Here is a 17436-nt window from a genome sequence, read left to right as displayed (position 1 = left end):
TTAGTTTGTAGAATTAATTTTGCTTTCTAGTTGTAAAAAAGCTATAAACATAAGGAGTTCACATCTGGCTTTTGCTTTGTACCTATTAAGTTAAGCTAGGTTTATAAGAATATTTTTCCTTTCAATGGATCTGTAAGTTTCCAAACCTAATATATTCAGTAGGCATTTTTTTTTTTTTTTTGAGACAAGGTCTTGCTCTGTTACCCAGGTGGAATGCAGTGGCACGATCAGAGCTCACTGCAGCCTTGACCGCTCAAGTGATCCTCCCACCTCAGCCTCCCAAGTAGCTGGGACTACAGGCGTGCGCCACCACACTGGGCTAACTTTTTATTTTTGTAGAGATAACTCTTGCTATGTTTCCCAGGCTGGTCTGGAACCCTTAGCCTTAAGCAATCCTTCTGCCTTGGTCTCCCAAAATGCTGGGATTATACTCACCCCACTCAGTAGGCTCTTAACTGTGTTTTAGAGTGAGAAAAACATACCAAAGTATTAACAGTGGAATAATGAGATTTTGGGTGACCTTTTTTTTTTTTTTACTATGATGTTTTGCATTTTCCAAATTTTCTATACCAACTACATATATTACTCTAATCATCAGAAAAGAAACAAAAAGGTGTTAAAATACCCCTTAGCTATATTTTACAGTTTCATACTTATGGGATCCACTACTTTATTATACCATGAAACCCCAGAACTAAAGAGTTCCCCTCATAGGATCCAAAAGCTGGACGCTGGTTTGTCACGTTATCACTGTTACATAAGACCAGACCTGAAAATATGATGCCTGGTTACATCCATCTCACCTGAGTGTAGAAGTGCAGAAAACCCCTGCGCATCCTCCCACTCCCAGGCTGGTTCACTCTTATTGTGCACGGGACGGAAGTCAGGAACTTCATGATACCAGTCTATGTCTGTGTGGCTAACAAAAGAGAAGATGATAAAGAACGTATTCAGGAATTTTTTAGAACTTGTATAGAAATGAACCTATAGAGATTTAAACCTTATCTTCTACCTTCCCATTCTTCCTTTTTCCAGAAATAGTGTTTTAAGGAACTATTGTGAAGACAAATAATTATTTTGCAAAATGAACTAGATGATCTCTAGAATCTTGCAAGAACAAATTACTTGAGTTTGTAATTAGACAAAAATTATTGGTTTGGTTTTGTTTTGTTTTAAAACGGAGTTTTACTCTTGTTGCCCAGGCTGGAGTGCAATGGTGCAATCTTGGCTCATTGCAAACTCCACCTTCCAGGTTCAAGTGATTCTCCTGCCTCAGCCTCCTGAGTAGCTGGGATTACTGGCACCTACCACCATGCCCAGCTAATTTTTTTGTATTTTTAGTAGAGATGGGGTTTCATCATGTTGGCCAGGCTGGTCTCGAACTCCTGACCTCAGGCGATCCACCCGCCTCAGCCTCCCAAAGTGTTGGAATAACAGGTGTGAGCCACCACGCCCAGCCTGACAACAATTCTTTGAAAGAGATGTGCAAATACATCTTTGCTCCATTAACAGAATGCAAGATTTTCCAAATCACTATAGGTTTTCAAAAGAGCCTGAAATACATGCAGCTGAGAGCAAGAGCCTTGCACATTCACCTGCTGATGCAGTCTCCGCTGATAGGGTCACAGCTCCCCGCACAGTCACATGGTCGACAGCCATAGTCTCCGAAGCCCCAGTATCCCACCATGCACCTGTCACAATGTCGCCCTGCCACCCCAGGCTTGCAAGGGCAGTCACCATTGCTGGGGTCGCAGAAGGTCACTGAGTTGGCAGGAAGGACAGCTGATCCTACTGGATGGCAGGAACACGCTACAACAGAGAGGACAGAGAGGACACGCAAGGATCAAAGACTGACTGTAGATCACCCGTGTGAACATTAGGCTTGACCATCCCCAAGTGGCTTCCCTTTACCACACAGCATATTTCTGAGACTCCTCCTTTAGCCAGTGAGTGTATGCTCAGAGAATGAAAGCTAATTAAATGACAGAGAAGCGAGATATAATCAGAAAAGCATGTCTGCTGCAAAAATAAACACATAATTTATCCTAATATGGAAGGCATGAAATATGAATGCCCTTTGGTTGGGGTGATGAGGACGAACCAGCAAAGAAGACAGAGTGGAAGGATTCAGTGAGAAAGGAAAAGACGTCATGAGAGTATAGTGTTCTGGAAGCCAAAGAAGGTTTCAAGGAGGAGGGCAGCATCAGCTGTGGCAGATGTTGAAAGGTCAAAGAAGATGGGGTATGTGATGGAGTATTGCATTGAACAGCACAAAGGCTGTTGGTGTTCTTCACAGGAAGAGTTTGAGTGTAATACATAGTGAGAGGGGAACCCAGTGGAAGAGGATTCAGGGGAGAATGGGAGTAGAGGAATTCGAGCATGTGAACAGATAGCTCTTTTGAGGAGCTTTTCTCTTTTTTTCGAGAGAGAGGGTCTCACTCTATCACCAAGACCAGAGTGCAGTGGTACCCCCATGGCTCATTGCAGCCTCAAGCTCCTGAGCTCAAGCAATCCTCCTGCCTTAGTCTCCCCAGTAGCTGGGACTACAAGCTGGCACCATCATACCTGGCTAATTAAAAAAACAATTTTTTTTGTAGAGGCAAGTTCTTGCTATTTTGCCCAGGCTAGTCTCGAACTCCTGGCCTCAAGCAATCCTCTCACCTTGGCCTCCTAAGTGCTGGGGCTACAGGTGTGAGACACTGCGCTTGGCCATAAGTCTTTAATACTAGTCAAAAGTCCTTCTCCTCAGCCCTCTCCCTACTCCCGGAATTGCTTATTGCTCACAGTCTGACAACCTGTAGCTGTTTCTTTGTTCTTGGGATGGCAAAAATAGTTGAACAAAGTGTATATATAGGTGTTTGTATACATACATATATACACACTTTTTTCATATATATATGTATGTGTGAAATGTGCTTTTTGGGCTTATCACAAATTAATGAGTCCTAACTTCAGTTGGATCTCCAAACCAATGCTCATCAACTCTATTTTTGCTTTTTTGAGACAGGGTCTTTTCTTGTTCCAGGCTGGAATGCAGTGGTGCTAACTCCACTCACTGTAGCCTCAACTTCTTGGGCTCAAACAATCCTCCTGCTTCAGCCTCCCAGGTAGCTGGGACTACAGGCACACGCCACTACGCCCAGCCAATTTTTGTATTTTTTGTAGAGATGGGGTTTCACCATGTCCAGGCTGGTCTCAAACTCCTGGACTCAAGCGATCTGCCCACCTCGACCTCCCAAAGTGCTGGGATTGATTACAGGCGTGAGCCACTCTGCCTGGCCTATCAACTCTATTTATTCAATTTCACCTGGATTTAAAAAAACATATATTTCTCACAGTGGCTGTCTCAGAAATTCCCTAGGCTTCTCAATCAACCTACCCACTTAGTCTGATTCTAATTCACCGGTAGGGTCCTCTGGATAATCTTTTCTCCATTTCAAAATCTTTTTCATCTTCCCACTGCTTTCTCTGAGAATCAAGTGAGAAATGCTGGGAGAAACCTTGGTTGACAGCTCTGCCTCCCAGAGCCTCTGTGACCTCAGGCGAGAAATAATAACTTTCCTGAATCTTGGTTTCCTTACTGTGGTATCTACATCTCATGGAGAGTTCATGCAGTTGACATGATTTTAAATGAAACTACTTCAGCAAGGTGCATCGCACAGTGTCACACACTGAAGCCAGTTCTTCATGCTGCACCTTCTCAACTAATATTCTCAACTCTGTTCTCTACTTTTTCCCCTTGGAAACTTCTTTTATTGATTATTTTTCCTTTAAAATATCAGTTTGGCTTCAAATATCCACTACAGACTAACTGTGTGACTTTGAGCAAGATACCTAGGCTCTCATCTCAGTTCCCTTATCTGTAATGAAAATAAAAATAGGACCTATCCTCATGCAGTGGTAAGGATAAAAAGAGATTATGTATGCAAAGTAGTTAGTGTGATGTCTGGTACATGATTAATAGTAAATTAATTAACTAATTAATCCAATAGATAATTCTTTTTTTTTCTTTAGAGAAAGTTTCACTCTGTCACCCAGGCTGAAGTGCAATGGTACATCACTGCTCACTGCAGCCTCGACCTCCCAGGCTCAAGAGATCCTCCCACCTCAGCCTCCCAAGTAGCTGGGACTATGGGCACATGCCAGCACACCTGGCTGATTTTTAATTTTTTTTTTTTTTTTTTGTAGAGACAGGGTGTCACTATGTTGCTCAGGCGGTCCTGAACTCCTGGGCTCAAGCGATCCTCTTGCCTTGGCCTCCCAAGTGTTGGGATTACAGGTGTGAGCCACTGTGCCTGTCAGATAATTCTTATAGAGATACAGGACCTATGTTTATCTGAGAAATGGTGCCAGCCCTCAGGGAACTTATAGTCTTGTGGGGGAAACAGAGAATTAAATAAAAGATTTCCATACATGTGATGTGCTGTAACAGAGGTATACATAAAAAACACTGTGGGAACACAGAGGAAAGATGAAGGCAATACAGGCTGAGGGAATCAGGTGGGATCCACAAAGGAGGGGTCATTTAGTGATCTGAGCCAGTTCGTAAAAGATGAATAGGAGTTTGCAAGTTGAAAAGGAGGGCAAGGGGCTGGGTGTGGTGGCTCACACCTGTAATCCCTGCATGTTGGGGGGCCGAGGCAGGTGGATCACTTGAGGTCAGGAGATCGAGGCCAGCCTGGCCAACATGGTGAAACCTCATCTCTACTAAAATACAAACATTAGCTGGGCGTGATGGCGCACGCCTGTAGTCCCAGCTACTCGGGAGGCTGAGGCAGGAGAATCGCTTGAACCTGGGAGGCCAAGGTTGCAATGAGCAGAGATTGTACCACTGCCCTCCAGCCTGGGTGACAGAGCAAGACTCTGTCTCAAAAAAAAAAAAAAAAAAAAAAAAGAAAGAAAGAAAGAAAAGAAAAGTAAAGGAGGGCAAGGAAGCCAATTGCTGATTCCAGCTCAGTCTTTAGACACTTTCCCCAGTGCATCTTTTTAAAATAAATTTTTCATAAATAAATTGTGGTAAGAAACACACACCATACAGTTGACCGTCTTGGGCGTACCATTCATCCCTACTGCATTTTATGTTTCTGCATTGTGTGGCAGCTCTTACTGCTTCCTGGAAATGCTACACTCTCTGATGCCTCAGTGCCCCTGGCCCTTGGCCATGCCTGTGTGGCCTTTCCCCGCCTTGTCCATCTAGATTCTGACAGGATTTCTTGTCCCACTCCCTCCAGACAGCCACTCTCTCCTCTGTGCTGCCTCTTTGCATATATTTCTATTTTGTGCCTATCACGGTGCATCATTATTGTTTTTTTTTTCATTGGAAAAGGATTTTATTTCACCATAAAAATGCAAACTGGAATAAACATCATCTTTCCTAATGCGAATGTTACAGCTATTTTTAAGTATTTTTGAGTTTCACTTTGAAAAGCAAATGATTATAAAATTTAACAAGTTTGCAGCCTTAAATCTGTTTGAGACATTCCATGTAAAAATAATTTAGGGAAAAAGCCTTTTTGTTTGTTTGTTTTTTTGTGATGGAGTCTTGCTTTACTGCCCAGGGTGTAGTGCAGTGTTGTGATCTTGGCTCACTGCAATCTCTGTCACCCGGGTTCAATCTATTCTCCTGCCTCAGCCTCCCAAGTAGCTGGGATTATAGGTGCCCGCCACCATACCTGGCTATATTTTGTATTTTTAATAGAGATGGAGTTTCACCATGTTGGCCAGGCTGGTCTTGAACTCCTGACGTCAAGTTATCTGTCTGAGTCAGCCTCCCAAAGTGCTGGAATTACAGACGTGAGCCACCACGCCCAGCCACAAAACAGCTTCTTAAAAAAATTATTTGTTGATATGCCTGTCTCCCTTACTAGTAGAGTCTGAATTCATTGACAGAAGGATCTTTATCTTCTTATTTTTGTTTTTGGGGCCCCAGAACAGTGTCTGGTACATCATAGATGCCCTAATTAGCATTTGTGTAATTGACCTGGAGGACATTCCAGGCTGTGGGAATCCTATGTGAAAGGGCTCATGTGGGGAATGTGAGAAGTTTAGTGTGCCTGAGTGTACACTGAGTAGAAAGCAGTTGAAGGAGATGAGGCAGAATAAAAGCTGTAGAGTCAGGTTGGATGGTGATAGGATTGCAGGTTGTAGAATTGCCTAGCTTTGGAGGTTGAATTTTGTCCTATGGGCATAATGAATCATAAGAAGTTATAAAGCAGAATTATGGCACGGTTACAATTGAATTTTGACAGACACTTTGGAGGCATTGCATAGACTAGAGTGGGGAGAGGCTGGTGGCAGGATAATCAAAGAAAAGAGAGACAGCAAGGAAATGACTAAGACAGTAGGTGTGGGAATGGGAGGTAAGTTTGGATATGAAAAACTTATTTTTTAAAGTTAGAATGGATAGGGTTTGGAGATCATCTGGAAGAGGAAGAAAGAGTTTTTGAGGGACAAATAGAAATTGGGGAAGATTTTCAGGTGTCTAGTTCATGAAACTGAATGATTAGTGACATTATTCACAAAGATCTAGAAGAGAGGACTAGAGAAATTTGGGGCAGATAGATCCATGTTGAGGGTGGAGATAGGGAAGGAAGGGAAAAAGAATGAGTTTGGGATCAAACACATTAAGCTTGAGATGCTTCAAGGCTATCTTAAATATATCCTGGAAATATTCTGACACTTAGGAGAAAAGTTGGGGTCACAAATAAAGTTTTGAGAGTTGTCACCCAATGGCAGTTGAAATTAGGAGGGCTAGATGAAACTTTCCAGGGACGGTGTGTAGAGTGAGAAGATGATCAAGGATAGAACATGGTGGAAACATCCATAGGTACTGGCAGTTGGAGGAGCAATAACTTGCAAAAAGATTATTAAGGAGAAGGTAGAGAAGGAGGAGAAAAAAAAAAAAAGAAGCCAAAGGATGAGAAAGTTTCAAGCAGTTAACAGTGTCAAACAATGCAGAATGCTCAAGTCACATACGTTGGACAATAGGCCAGTAACACCATCAATCAGGAGGTCATTGGCGACTTTTGTGAGAACAGAAGCTGGAGAAATACAGGCCCTGATGGTGTACTGTGCTACTGTTTACATCTCTCTTTCATCTCTTTAACCAATAATCATTACAGCCATGGTTCTCAAACCAGTATGAATGTGTGAGGTTTGTAAAAAATTTCTAACATCTGTGCAACCTTCCCCCCACCACCCCTCCCCGTAAGCTCTCTTTCATTGAGAACCACTATAATAGAGCATGAAATGTTGCTTCTTCTGCAAAAGGTATGAATTATCTTCTTGGATAACCTCATATTCATTCATTTATTAGAATCTCATTCATTGATTCACTCATTCAACCAACAAATGTTAATAATAATAATTCTAATGTTTATGAAGCATTTGTAGTTTCCAAAATGTGGTCACTCCTTAGCCAAACATGTAAGGTCCTTCATAGCAGAGCCCTAGCCTACTTTTCCAGTCCTTCCTCTCATTATTCTCTTGCATATAGCCCTTGTTCTAATTAATTGGGACAATTTCTAGACACACCCTCCATCTTTCTTGTTTCTTTGCCTTTATTAATTTCAATAGTGAAATCTTTCTTCCCATAACAATCTTTCAAAATTCTATATGTCCTTCAAAACCTGTATCTAATGTCACCCCTAAGGGTTGCTGCAATTCAACCATCTGGGGGGGTTAGCATGCTCAAGGTAGGAGCTCTGTTGGTATCTTCCATGTTAAAGACAGAACTTTTGACATACAATGATATTCAGAAAAGAAAAGTTGGGTTCAGCACCCTTTCCTCTGCCACCCCCTCCCACCTCACCAAATGTGAAGCCAGGGCAGTAGCTCCACTTGCCCACAAGGGACAGGTCCACCTTCTTTTAGAAATCATTCCTTATTCCAATGCAGTTGAGTATGATTTACCCTTTCTTCGTAACCCTCCAGTGCTTTAAAGAAACATTTCTTCTTATAGCTCTGATCACATTCTACTTTGCATTAGGCAATTGGAGGTTTTCTTTGTCTATCACACCAGTCTGTAAGCCCTTTGAAGTGGAGCATGGGCCTCACTCACCTATCCCCTGCAGTGCTTAGTGGAGGCAGACTTGAGTTTAGCTCCTAGCTGAAATTTATTTTACCTTTCTGAGCCCCACATTTCTATTTTACCAGGTTTTGTTGAGGACTAAACCAGAGATAATGTATGTCACTAGCACTTAGTAAGACATTAGCAAATGGTAGATTACAGCTGCTCAGAAATGACCCTTGAACTGAATTAAAAGGCCATGATATAAGCACTATTTACAAAGGACAATGGAGGAAAATGGCATAGGAGACATTGTTTGAAAGGCCAATAATGTGTGTATTTAAGGCAGTGTTTATTTACCCATTCACTTACTCAACAAACATTTAATGAGTACCTGCTATGTGCTAAGTACTGTGCAAATTGCTAGGGATCTAACTTGAATAAAATAGTCTTGGTCCTTGAAGAGATCCCAAGTTTAAAAGAATTATTCCAAGATTTTAAAAAATCTTAATATCGGAGGAAAGTAAAGATTTTGCCTCTAAAACACTGAGGTTCTAAGGAGAACATCTTTATAATCATACAGTTATGGCAATCACTGTCTCTACATTAAATTTCCTAATTTTTTTTCTTCACTTGGTTTTTATTATGAGAACATTTAGGCATTTTTCTCTTAAAGTATCAAAGCACTATTGATTTATGGTTTGTTTCTAATTAAGAAATAATTCATTTGGATTATATAATATGCAATATGAATATATCAAAATGCTATATTCAAAACAGCATAGACATTACTTAAAATGAAATGACATAATCTAGTATGAAAATAATATAATTTTGAGATGACAAAACCTATAGTTACTATATCACTCAGTCAAGTCAATTTGGTTCTTAAAGCAGATAGGAAAGATTTAGCCAGAAGAAAGATATTATAAGAACCCCTTCTATGGTAATATATGGTAGTCCACCACTCCTATCTTTTCCTCTAATAGAAAATTCAAGCGTTTCCAGGAGTTGACCTCTCCCTTCTACCATATATTTTAAAAGCTACACTCATTTCAGGAACGGCCAGAGAAGAATGTGTTTCTGTCATATGTGCTAGTAGATTTCTGTCAGTGTGACTTCTCACATAATTACACGATAAAGATACCATTTGGAAACTATGCAGAACTAGCTCCAGGCCGAAGGCCCTGACGTCTTTCATGGCATACGTTTTCAAGACTCACACCGAGGTCTGCCTTGCATACTTACTTCCTGAAGCTTGATAGGAGTCAATATGACACATACAATCTACATTTCTTATTTTCTTCTAAAATGGAAACATATTTTCTTCTTGTTTGGAAGGAAAAAGGATCTCCTCAGGTTCTGGTTCAGTTCTGATTCCCCAACATATATTTCTTACTAATTGTTGATTCTAAAACGCAACCCAATAACTTATTTTTTTCACAATAAATGTCAAAGTTATGACCAAGAGTGACATAAGTTCTTAACTTCAGCTTTGTCTTTGTTGTTGTTTGTTTGTTTTTTGAGACAGAGACTTGCTCTGTTGCTCAGGCTAGAGTGTGTGGCGTAATCTTGGCTGACTACAACCTCCGCCTCCCAGGTTCAAGCTATTCTCATGCCTCAGCCTCCTGAGTAGCTGGGATTACAGGCATGTGCCACCACGCCTGGCTAATTGTGGTATTTTTAGTAGAGATGGGGTTTTGCCAGTTGGTCAGGCTGGCCTTGACCTCCTGACCTCAAGTTATCCACCTGCCTCAGCCTCCCAAAGTGTTGGGATTACAGGCATGAGCCACCATGCCTGGCCTGTCTTCTTGTTAGACCCAACAGTTGAACCATCATCATATACTATTATGCTGACATTAATTATTCTTTTCATTATAATTTTTAGTGTTCACAGCTGTGGTGAACTGTCCTTAAGAGCCAAAATATTACATTGAGTGGTAACCAGGTATATTTAGAAGCTGTATGGCTTGTCTAGGTGGCGAACCATTCATCACTGGAGTCATCATTTTCCCCCCAAAACATCTGCCCTAACCTGCTCTCACCCACAACCATGGTGGCAAAACAAAATTATTAAAAATGTCAATTTAATATCCGGATATTTTCACAAGAGTTCGTCAATAATGCATGAGACTTACTTTGAATAGTACCTTTTTTTTTTGGGGACAGAGTTTTGCTCTTGTCGCCCAGGTTGGAGTGCAATGGTGTGATCTTGGCTCACTGCAACCTCTGCCTCCCGGGTCCAAGTGATCTCCTGCCTCAGCCTCCCGAGTAGCTGGGATTACAGGTACCCGCCACCACGCCCAGCTAATTTTTGTATTTTTAGTAGAGATGGGGTTTTACCATGCTGGCCAGACTGGTCTCAAACTCCTGACCTCAGGTGATCCACTCACCTCAGCCTCCCAAACTGCTGGGATTACAGGCGTGAGCTACTGTGCCCGGCTGGTACCTTCTTTACTCAAGTGTTCTACTGGAAGAAAATCGATGGTAACAGTGCAAAAGTTTTGAAACAGATGAGGTAGAGGAAATGAGTACTTTACAAAAGATTTCACAACAGATTCCCTTCAAGTAATGAATTTAGATAATTGCTGAATACGATAGAAATTTTATCTATAGTTATATGTTTGCAGCAATATATCTGAAAGTGAAGCAGGGTCCCTGCAGCATTTACAGAAAAGGAGGCAATGCTGCTGTGTAGGACTTTCTAGCAGGAAACACATCTGTTAATGAAACGATGGATGGACACATTTTCAAATATCTTGTGCATGCATAAGGCTCTAAAACTAATATTTGTATCAATCACAAAGGCTGACAATAAATACAGTTGTTTGGAAATTTGCTGTACGATTTCTTAGAAGACAGAAAATAAAATAGAGGCAATATAATAAAGTTGGTAAGAATACAAGCTTGGGAATCAGACTAGATGACTAGATTCTAACCAGAACTAGATTCTGGTGATGAGGCTTATTATTTACAAGACTTTGTGAAATTAACTACTTCAGCTGTCAGTTTTCTCATTAATGGAGGAAGCCACAGGGATGTTTTGTGAGGTTTGAGATCATGTATGTAAACATTTAGCAATGTATCAGGCATCTAGTGGCACCAAATGCTAAAAAAAAAGGATATTATTATCTACATGAAACGTATTTGTATAAAAATGCTCACCACTCTCATTCATTCACTCGCAACGTTACCAAAGGGTTATTGAACTTTAAGGTTAACATGAACTATGCTAGGGGCCGAAGATACAAAGATGACTACAAAAAGTCATATCTCGTGAGTGAGGGAAGAGAGAAGTGTAGATAATGACAGGGCAGTAAGCATTATACCCGAGGTAGTTCAGGGTGCATGAGAATACAGGAGCAACGAACTGCCTCATTGTAGATATGGTTTTTTTTTAAAGGAAACTAATGATCTAACTGGCTTTCAAAACAGCCTCCTTGCCTTTGTATCAGAGAGGAACACTGCTTTCTTGACTACTCTAAGTTCTATGGAATTAAGTTACTCTCCTGTTATATATTCCTTTCCTTGGACAAAAAAAATTAACCTATTGGCCAGGTGTGGAAGCTCATGCCTGGAATCACAGCACTTTGCGAGGGCGAGGCAGGCAGATCGCTTAAGGTCAGGATTTCGAGACCAGCCTGAGAAACATGGCGAAAGTCCATCTCTACTAAAAACACAAAAACAGCTGGGTATGGTGGTGCGTCCCTGTAATCCCAAATACTCAGGAGGCTGAGGCAGGAGAATTGCTTGAACCTGGGAAGCGGAGGCTGCAGTGAGCCGAGATCATGCCACTGCACTCCAGCCTGGATGATAAGAGTGAGACCCTGTCTCAAAAAAAAGAAAAAAAATTAACCTATTACTCTCATTTTGTGGATCAGAGTATGTTGAAAAAAAGGAGGGTGTGATCTATGGTCCTGCTGCCCTGAAATGTCATATAGGACAAGAGTCACAGCGACCAACCTGCATGAATATAAAAAGTATACAAACATAAGCACAAAACAGGAACATAATGGAACCATTATGGCTCCCTTTATTCTGAAGGGATTGCTATAGCCTTTGATGGTGGAATCAAAGGAGGTAATTGCTGCCGGTTCATCTTTATTCCCACCTTCCACTAGAACTCTAGGAGTCGGCCTGTCTTCCACTGAGGGAGTGATCTGTGATCTCAGGCTCACTGTCGAAACCACCAATGGAATTCAGCATCTTACCGCTCTGACACTGGCCTCCCTTAATATTACCTGATGGCTCTAACTTTTGTTATTTTGTTATAAAAGCTACACTGGGAGAAAAATACCCTAAAAGTATTTGCTCCTGATTTAGCTTTTCTAAAAACAGAACTCAAAGTTCAAGGCCCTTAGCTGGGAAAGAAGCTGCTTGTCAAGATCTTTCACCACGACTCCAGCAGCCACTCCTTCGGTGTGGCCACTCCCTCGGCAGCACCTCCAGGCTCCCAACAATTGTTTTCTCCTGAAAAGGCCAAGGCCCTACAGAATTTCTGAGGGGGACTTTTAATAGCGAAGTCATTCCAAAAGCTGCCCAGCTGCCTGCTGAATTCTTAGAGCAAGGGGGACTTACAGGAGATGATTTCGAGACACAGCTTTTAAGAAGAAAGGACACAATTTAAACTGTTATATATAAATAAAGTGTGAAGTTAAATAGTAGAAAAAATGAGATCTTTTATCTTTTTTTCTTTTTGGCACTGTTTTCTTCTTTCCTTCTGCTATCAACTATTTTTGCTAGTGGATGAAAAGCTATAAAAAAAATAAGAAAAAGTTGTAAATGTGCTTTACTCTGTGAAAGGCCATGTGGTACCCCTTTACTATCCTAGGGAACATTTTTCTATTGATCCTTGCAATGTTATATACATTATGTTCAATGGTAGCTAGTTCCACAATATTCAAGGGGTATTTAATTTCAAATAAAATTATGGCCAGGCGTGATGGCTCACGCCTGTAATCCCAGCACTTTGGGAGGCCAAGGCAGGTAAATCACTTGAGGCCAGGCGTTCAAGACCAGTCTGGTCATCATGGTGAAACCCCGTCTCTACTCAAAATACAAAAATTACCTGGGCGTGGTGGTGCAAACCTGTAATCCCAGCTACTTGGGAAGATGAGGCACAAGAATTGTTTGAACCCGGGAGGTGGAGGTTGCAGTGAGCTGAGATCACGCCACTGCACACTAACCTGGGTGACAGAGCGAGATATCAAAAAAAAAAATTATGCTTGAATCAGTCTATTAAGAAAAAAATCTGAATTATGATTTGCCTTTCATTTACTGAAGTTCAGTGTCTCCTGAGTTTTTGTACATCCTACCCAAAAGAGGGGTAGGATGCATGAGATCTGCCTCTAAAGCTTTAAAAAATAAATGTACAGTATTTAAGTATGTTTCCTGTCTTCTATACACATTTAAATGCATAATGCAAATAAATACAAAAGTCATAGCCTTTATTTTATTTTATTTTGAGACAAGTCTTGCTCTGTCGCCCAGGCTGGAGTGCAACGGCGTGATCTTGGTTTACTGCAACCTCCACCTCCTGGGTTCAAGTGATTCTCATGCCTCAGCCTCCTGAGTAGCTGGGGTTACAGGTGTGTGCCACCACACCTGGCTAATTTTTGTATTTTTAGTAGAGACAGGGTTTCACCATGTTGGCCAGGCTGGTCTTGAACTCCTGACCTCAAGTGATCTGCCGCCTCAGCCTCCCAAAATGCTGGGATTACAGGCACCCAGCCATATCCTTTATTTTTAATGCTTTGCTATGTGACTACTGCTCAGATTCCCTATTTAATTTCTGTATCATTCCTTTCCTGTTTACTAGTTATAGCTGGGCCAGTTACTATTTATTCCTGGGTATATCTAAGAGATCTTAGGCAGCTAAAAAGCCAATTTTATATTCCTGATTTGCTACTTCAATTAAAACTGAAGAAAGCACTTTTGCATATACAGACATATTTTTTCATGGGAAAACTTGGGTGCACCATTCTCTCCCTCCCTCCTTCCCTCCCTCTCTTCTTTTCTCTTTTCTTTCTTTCCCTCCCTCCCTCTTTCCTTTTCTTCCCCTTCCCCTTTTCCTTCCTCCCTCCCTTTCTTTCCTTCCTTCCTTCCTTCCTTCCTTCCTTCCTTCCTTACTTACTTACTTACTTATTTTTCCACCTGTTCAGCCTCCTGTATTTCCAATCTATGCAGGCACCTAGCCAGGAACTGGAGTTATCCCTAGCTCCTCTTTCCTTTGGAGAAACAAACCCTATTGACTATGTCTATCTTCAATCTTGCCTTTGAACTGACGCGATTCATCCTGCCATGATCTGTCATGCTCTCCTTTTTTTTTTTTTTACAACACTTATTATAGCTTTTAATTACATATTTACTTGGGTAAATTTATTTAGAGTCTATTTCCATGAGGATAGAGACTATTTTGTTGTATAGATAGTGACTAGAATAGGCCTGCCACATGAGAGGCACTGAATAAATCTAGGTTGAGTTTTTTAAATTGAATGATTCGTGTCATTTAAAAAATATTTCTTAATAATTGATGATCTTTTGGCCTCCAATAATCTTGTTCTGATTTTTCACCTCACTGTTGTCACTGTAGTACACTGTGAAGGGCTAGAGGATAGGAACCACATCTTTTTATCACTGTATCCCCCAAACCTAGGACAATGCCTGACCCATTTTAGCAACTTACTCATCTTTGTTGCATTAATAAATGAATGTGCCTCTTAATAAGCAACAACCATGAAATGATTTTATATTTTGATGAACCTCCTAGAAGGTCCATACTACTCTTTATAGGTTTCTATTAATAGTATCTTAATATCACAGGATTGCAATACTGGATACTGGATACTAGAAACAGAAAACCACCCCAACAAATCTATGATAAACTTAAATGGTCAAAACAAAGCAGATTATTCTGCACCTTCCCAGAGCAAGACTATATCCTATATTTAATGTTTCACTCAGTCCAGCTTTATTATTTATTTTTTGTAAGAAAAGTTCTTTCCAGGCGTGGTGGCTCACACCTGTAACCTCAGTACTTTAGGAGGTTGAGGCCAGAGGTTCACTTGAGCCCAGGAGTTCAAGACCAGCCTGGGCAACATTGCAAGAGCCCCTCTCTACAAAAAATAAAAAAAAAAAAACTAGCTGAGTGTGGTGGCATGTGCGTGTAGTCCTAACTACTCGAGAGGCTGAGATGGGAAGATTATTTAAATCCAAGAGGTCAAGGCTGCAGTGAGCTGTGATCCTGCCATTGCACTCCATTCAGCCTGGGTGACAGAGCAAAAACCCTGTCTCAAAAAAAAAAAAAAAAAAGTTATTTATTCTAACTTGATAGGAGACATTCTCCACCCTAAGTACCTTTCACTGGCAGCAAAATTTCTTTCACATTAATCAATCTGAAATTCCTTTCACCCAATTATATCTAATTAGAACTCTTTGTTCAAGGAAAGTGTTTTTTGCCACACCTCTGCTTCCCCCTTACACCTTTTGAGTATTTATAGAAAGTTGCTGTAGTATCCTTGAGAAATTTCCTGGTTAATCTGACAATATTTATCATCTTTCACACTTATTCATTAGTATCTCTCTTTTCTCGATGGTTTTTGTTGGCCTATCTGGAATATTCTCCAGTCATTTCCATCTTTCCTGTACTAAGATTCCTTAGGATGAATTCAGTTCTTTAGATTCAAATACTACATGGCTATTTATCAGTAAGCAGGGCCTTACAAAACTAAAGGCTTTTACTTTGTTTTTTTTTTTTTTTTTAAAAAACTAGATTCTTTAAAAATTATTTTTGCCTTTAAAATATATATCTTATTATTTCTTCCTTTGGGTTTTGATTCTGTTGTCATTAACTGGGTCACAGTGTGTAATACAGTTCTTTGGATCTTTGTAGGTCATTGGATCTTTGTAGTCAGACTAACCTGGGTTCAAATCCCGGCCTTGGCACTGACCAGCCATGTGAACATGGGCAAATTATATACAGTCATCCCTCAACATCTGTGGATTCAGCATCCATAGAATCAACCCACTGCGGATCAAAAATATTTGAGAAGAAACCCAATAAAAAATAGCAATACAACAATACAACTAAACACTACAGTATAACAACTATTTACATAGCATTTACATTGTATTAGGTATTATAAGTAACCTAGAGATGATTTACAGTATACAGGGGGGTGTGGATAGGTTATATGAAAATACTAAGCCATTTCGTATAAGGGACTTGAGCATCCATGAATTTTGGTATCCTCAGGGATCCTGGAACCAATCCCTCGGGGATACTGCAGATGGAGGAACAGGGATAACTGTAATCAATTTAAGTCTCAGTGTCTTCATTTGTAAAATAGAAAATATAGCACATAAAGCTATAACTTAGCACATAAACATTGCTAAATTACCTAGCATGAGGCCTGGTCCATGACAGCCATTCACCAAATGCTCATTCTCTTCTTTATGCTCCTTCTAATTTTGTCCAGACTTTCTGAAGATTTTGATATTTTCTAATTGTTTGCTTGATTATTACATGTCCTCATCAAAAGTAGAATGGTATACTATTTATTTATTCAGTGAATTGCTGAATTCCACTTTCTGCTTGGAAGACATTTTAGAGAATTTCATGACCTCGTCCACTTCTCTTCCCAAATGTGACTGATTTTGTCACATTTGTAAAGTTTTGGCTAGGTGTAGTGGCTCCAGCCTGTAATCCCAGCACTTTAGGAGGCCAAGGTGGGATGATCACTTGAGCTCAGGAGTTCAAGACCAGCCTGGGCAACATAGTGAGACCCTGTCTATACTAAAAATAAAAAATAAAAAAATTAGCTGGGCATGATGGCACATGCCTGTAGTCCCAGCTACTCAGAAGGCTGAGGCGGGAGAATTGCTTGAGCCCAGGAGTTTGAGGCTGCAATGAGCCATGTTCATGCCACTGCACTCCAGCCTGGGCGATAGAGTGAGACTTTGCCTCAAAAACAAAAATAAAAAATTTAAAAAAATCGTAGCTTCTCCTTTTTTGGTGAATTTCAATATGTGTTATTTAATCTTTTTAAAGGATTGCCTTAGTATGATTATTATGTTATGACATATCTATTTTCTCTATTTCTCTCGCTTCTTAAACTCTGGTTTTACTTCTTGGATTTAAAAAAAAAAAATGCTGAGATTAAAGTTTCCCAACTATTACTGCCAAGTTACTGTTCTATTTAAAGTGTGGTTTCCACAAACAGTTACTTCATATTGATTCTGTGCTGGAATCACTCACAGTTGCTTTCAATATAAAACAAGGATGTCTATGTTGTTTATATGGTATAAAATGAACTCATGTGACTTTGCCAAACCTACAATTTGAAAGAAAAAGCCCACGAGTTACTATTTGAAGAGACCTCAATAACCTTTGGGAAGGAACGGACTGGTTCACAGGCATGAGAATAAAC

General features: G+C 40.4%; 1 protein-coding gene across 2 annotated transcripts in view; it reads right to left on the bottom strand.

Annotated features, from left to right (window-relative positions):
- The window catches only part of NTN4 (netrin 4), a 130091-nt gene that overhangs the window by 23971 nt on the left and 88684 nt on the right, over nucleotides 1-17436 (bottom strand). For both annotated transcript variants that reach the window (XM_030819798.1, XM_004089146.3), the window contains exons 6-7: nucleotides 1596-1809; nucleotides 804-919 (exon numbers count right to left, since the gene is read on the bottom strand). In XM_030819798.1, the coding sequence (XP_030675658.1) occupies nucleotides 804-919; nucleotides 1596-1809 (330 nt within the window). The remainder of the gene's footprint in view (nucleotides 1-803; nucleotides 920-1595; nucleotides 1810-17436) is intronic.

The sequence above is a fragment of the Nomascus leucogenys genome, chromosome 10, assembly GCF_006542625.1.
Source record: "Nomascus leucogenys isolate Asia chromosome 10, Asia_NLE_v1, whole genome shotgun sequence".
NCBI lineage: Eukaryota > Metazoa > Chordata > Mammalia > Primates > Hylobatidae > Nomascus > Nomascus leucogenys.
This window is presented reverse-complemented; position numbering and strand designations above follow the sequence as displayed.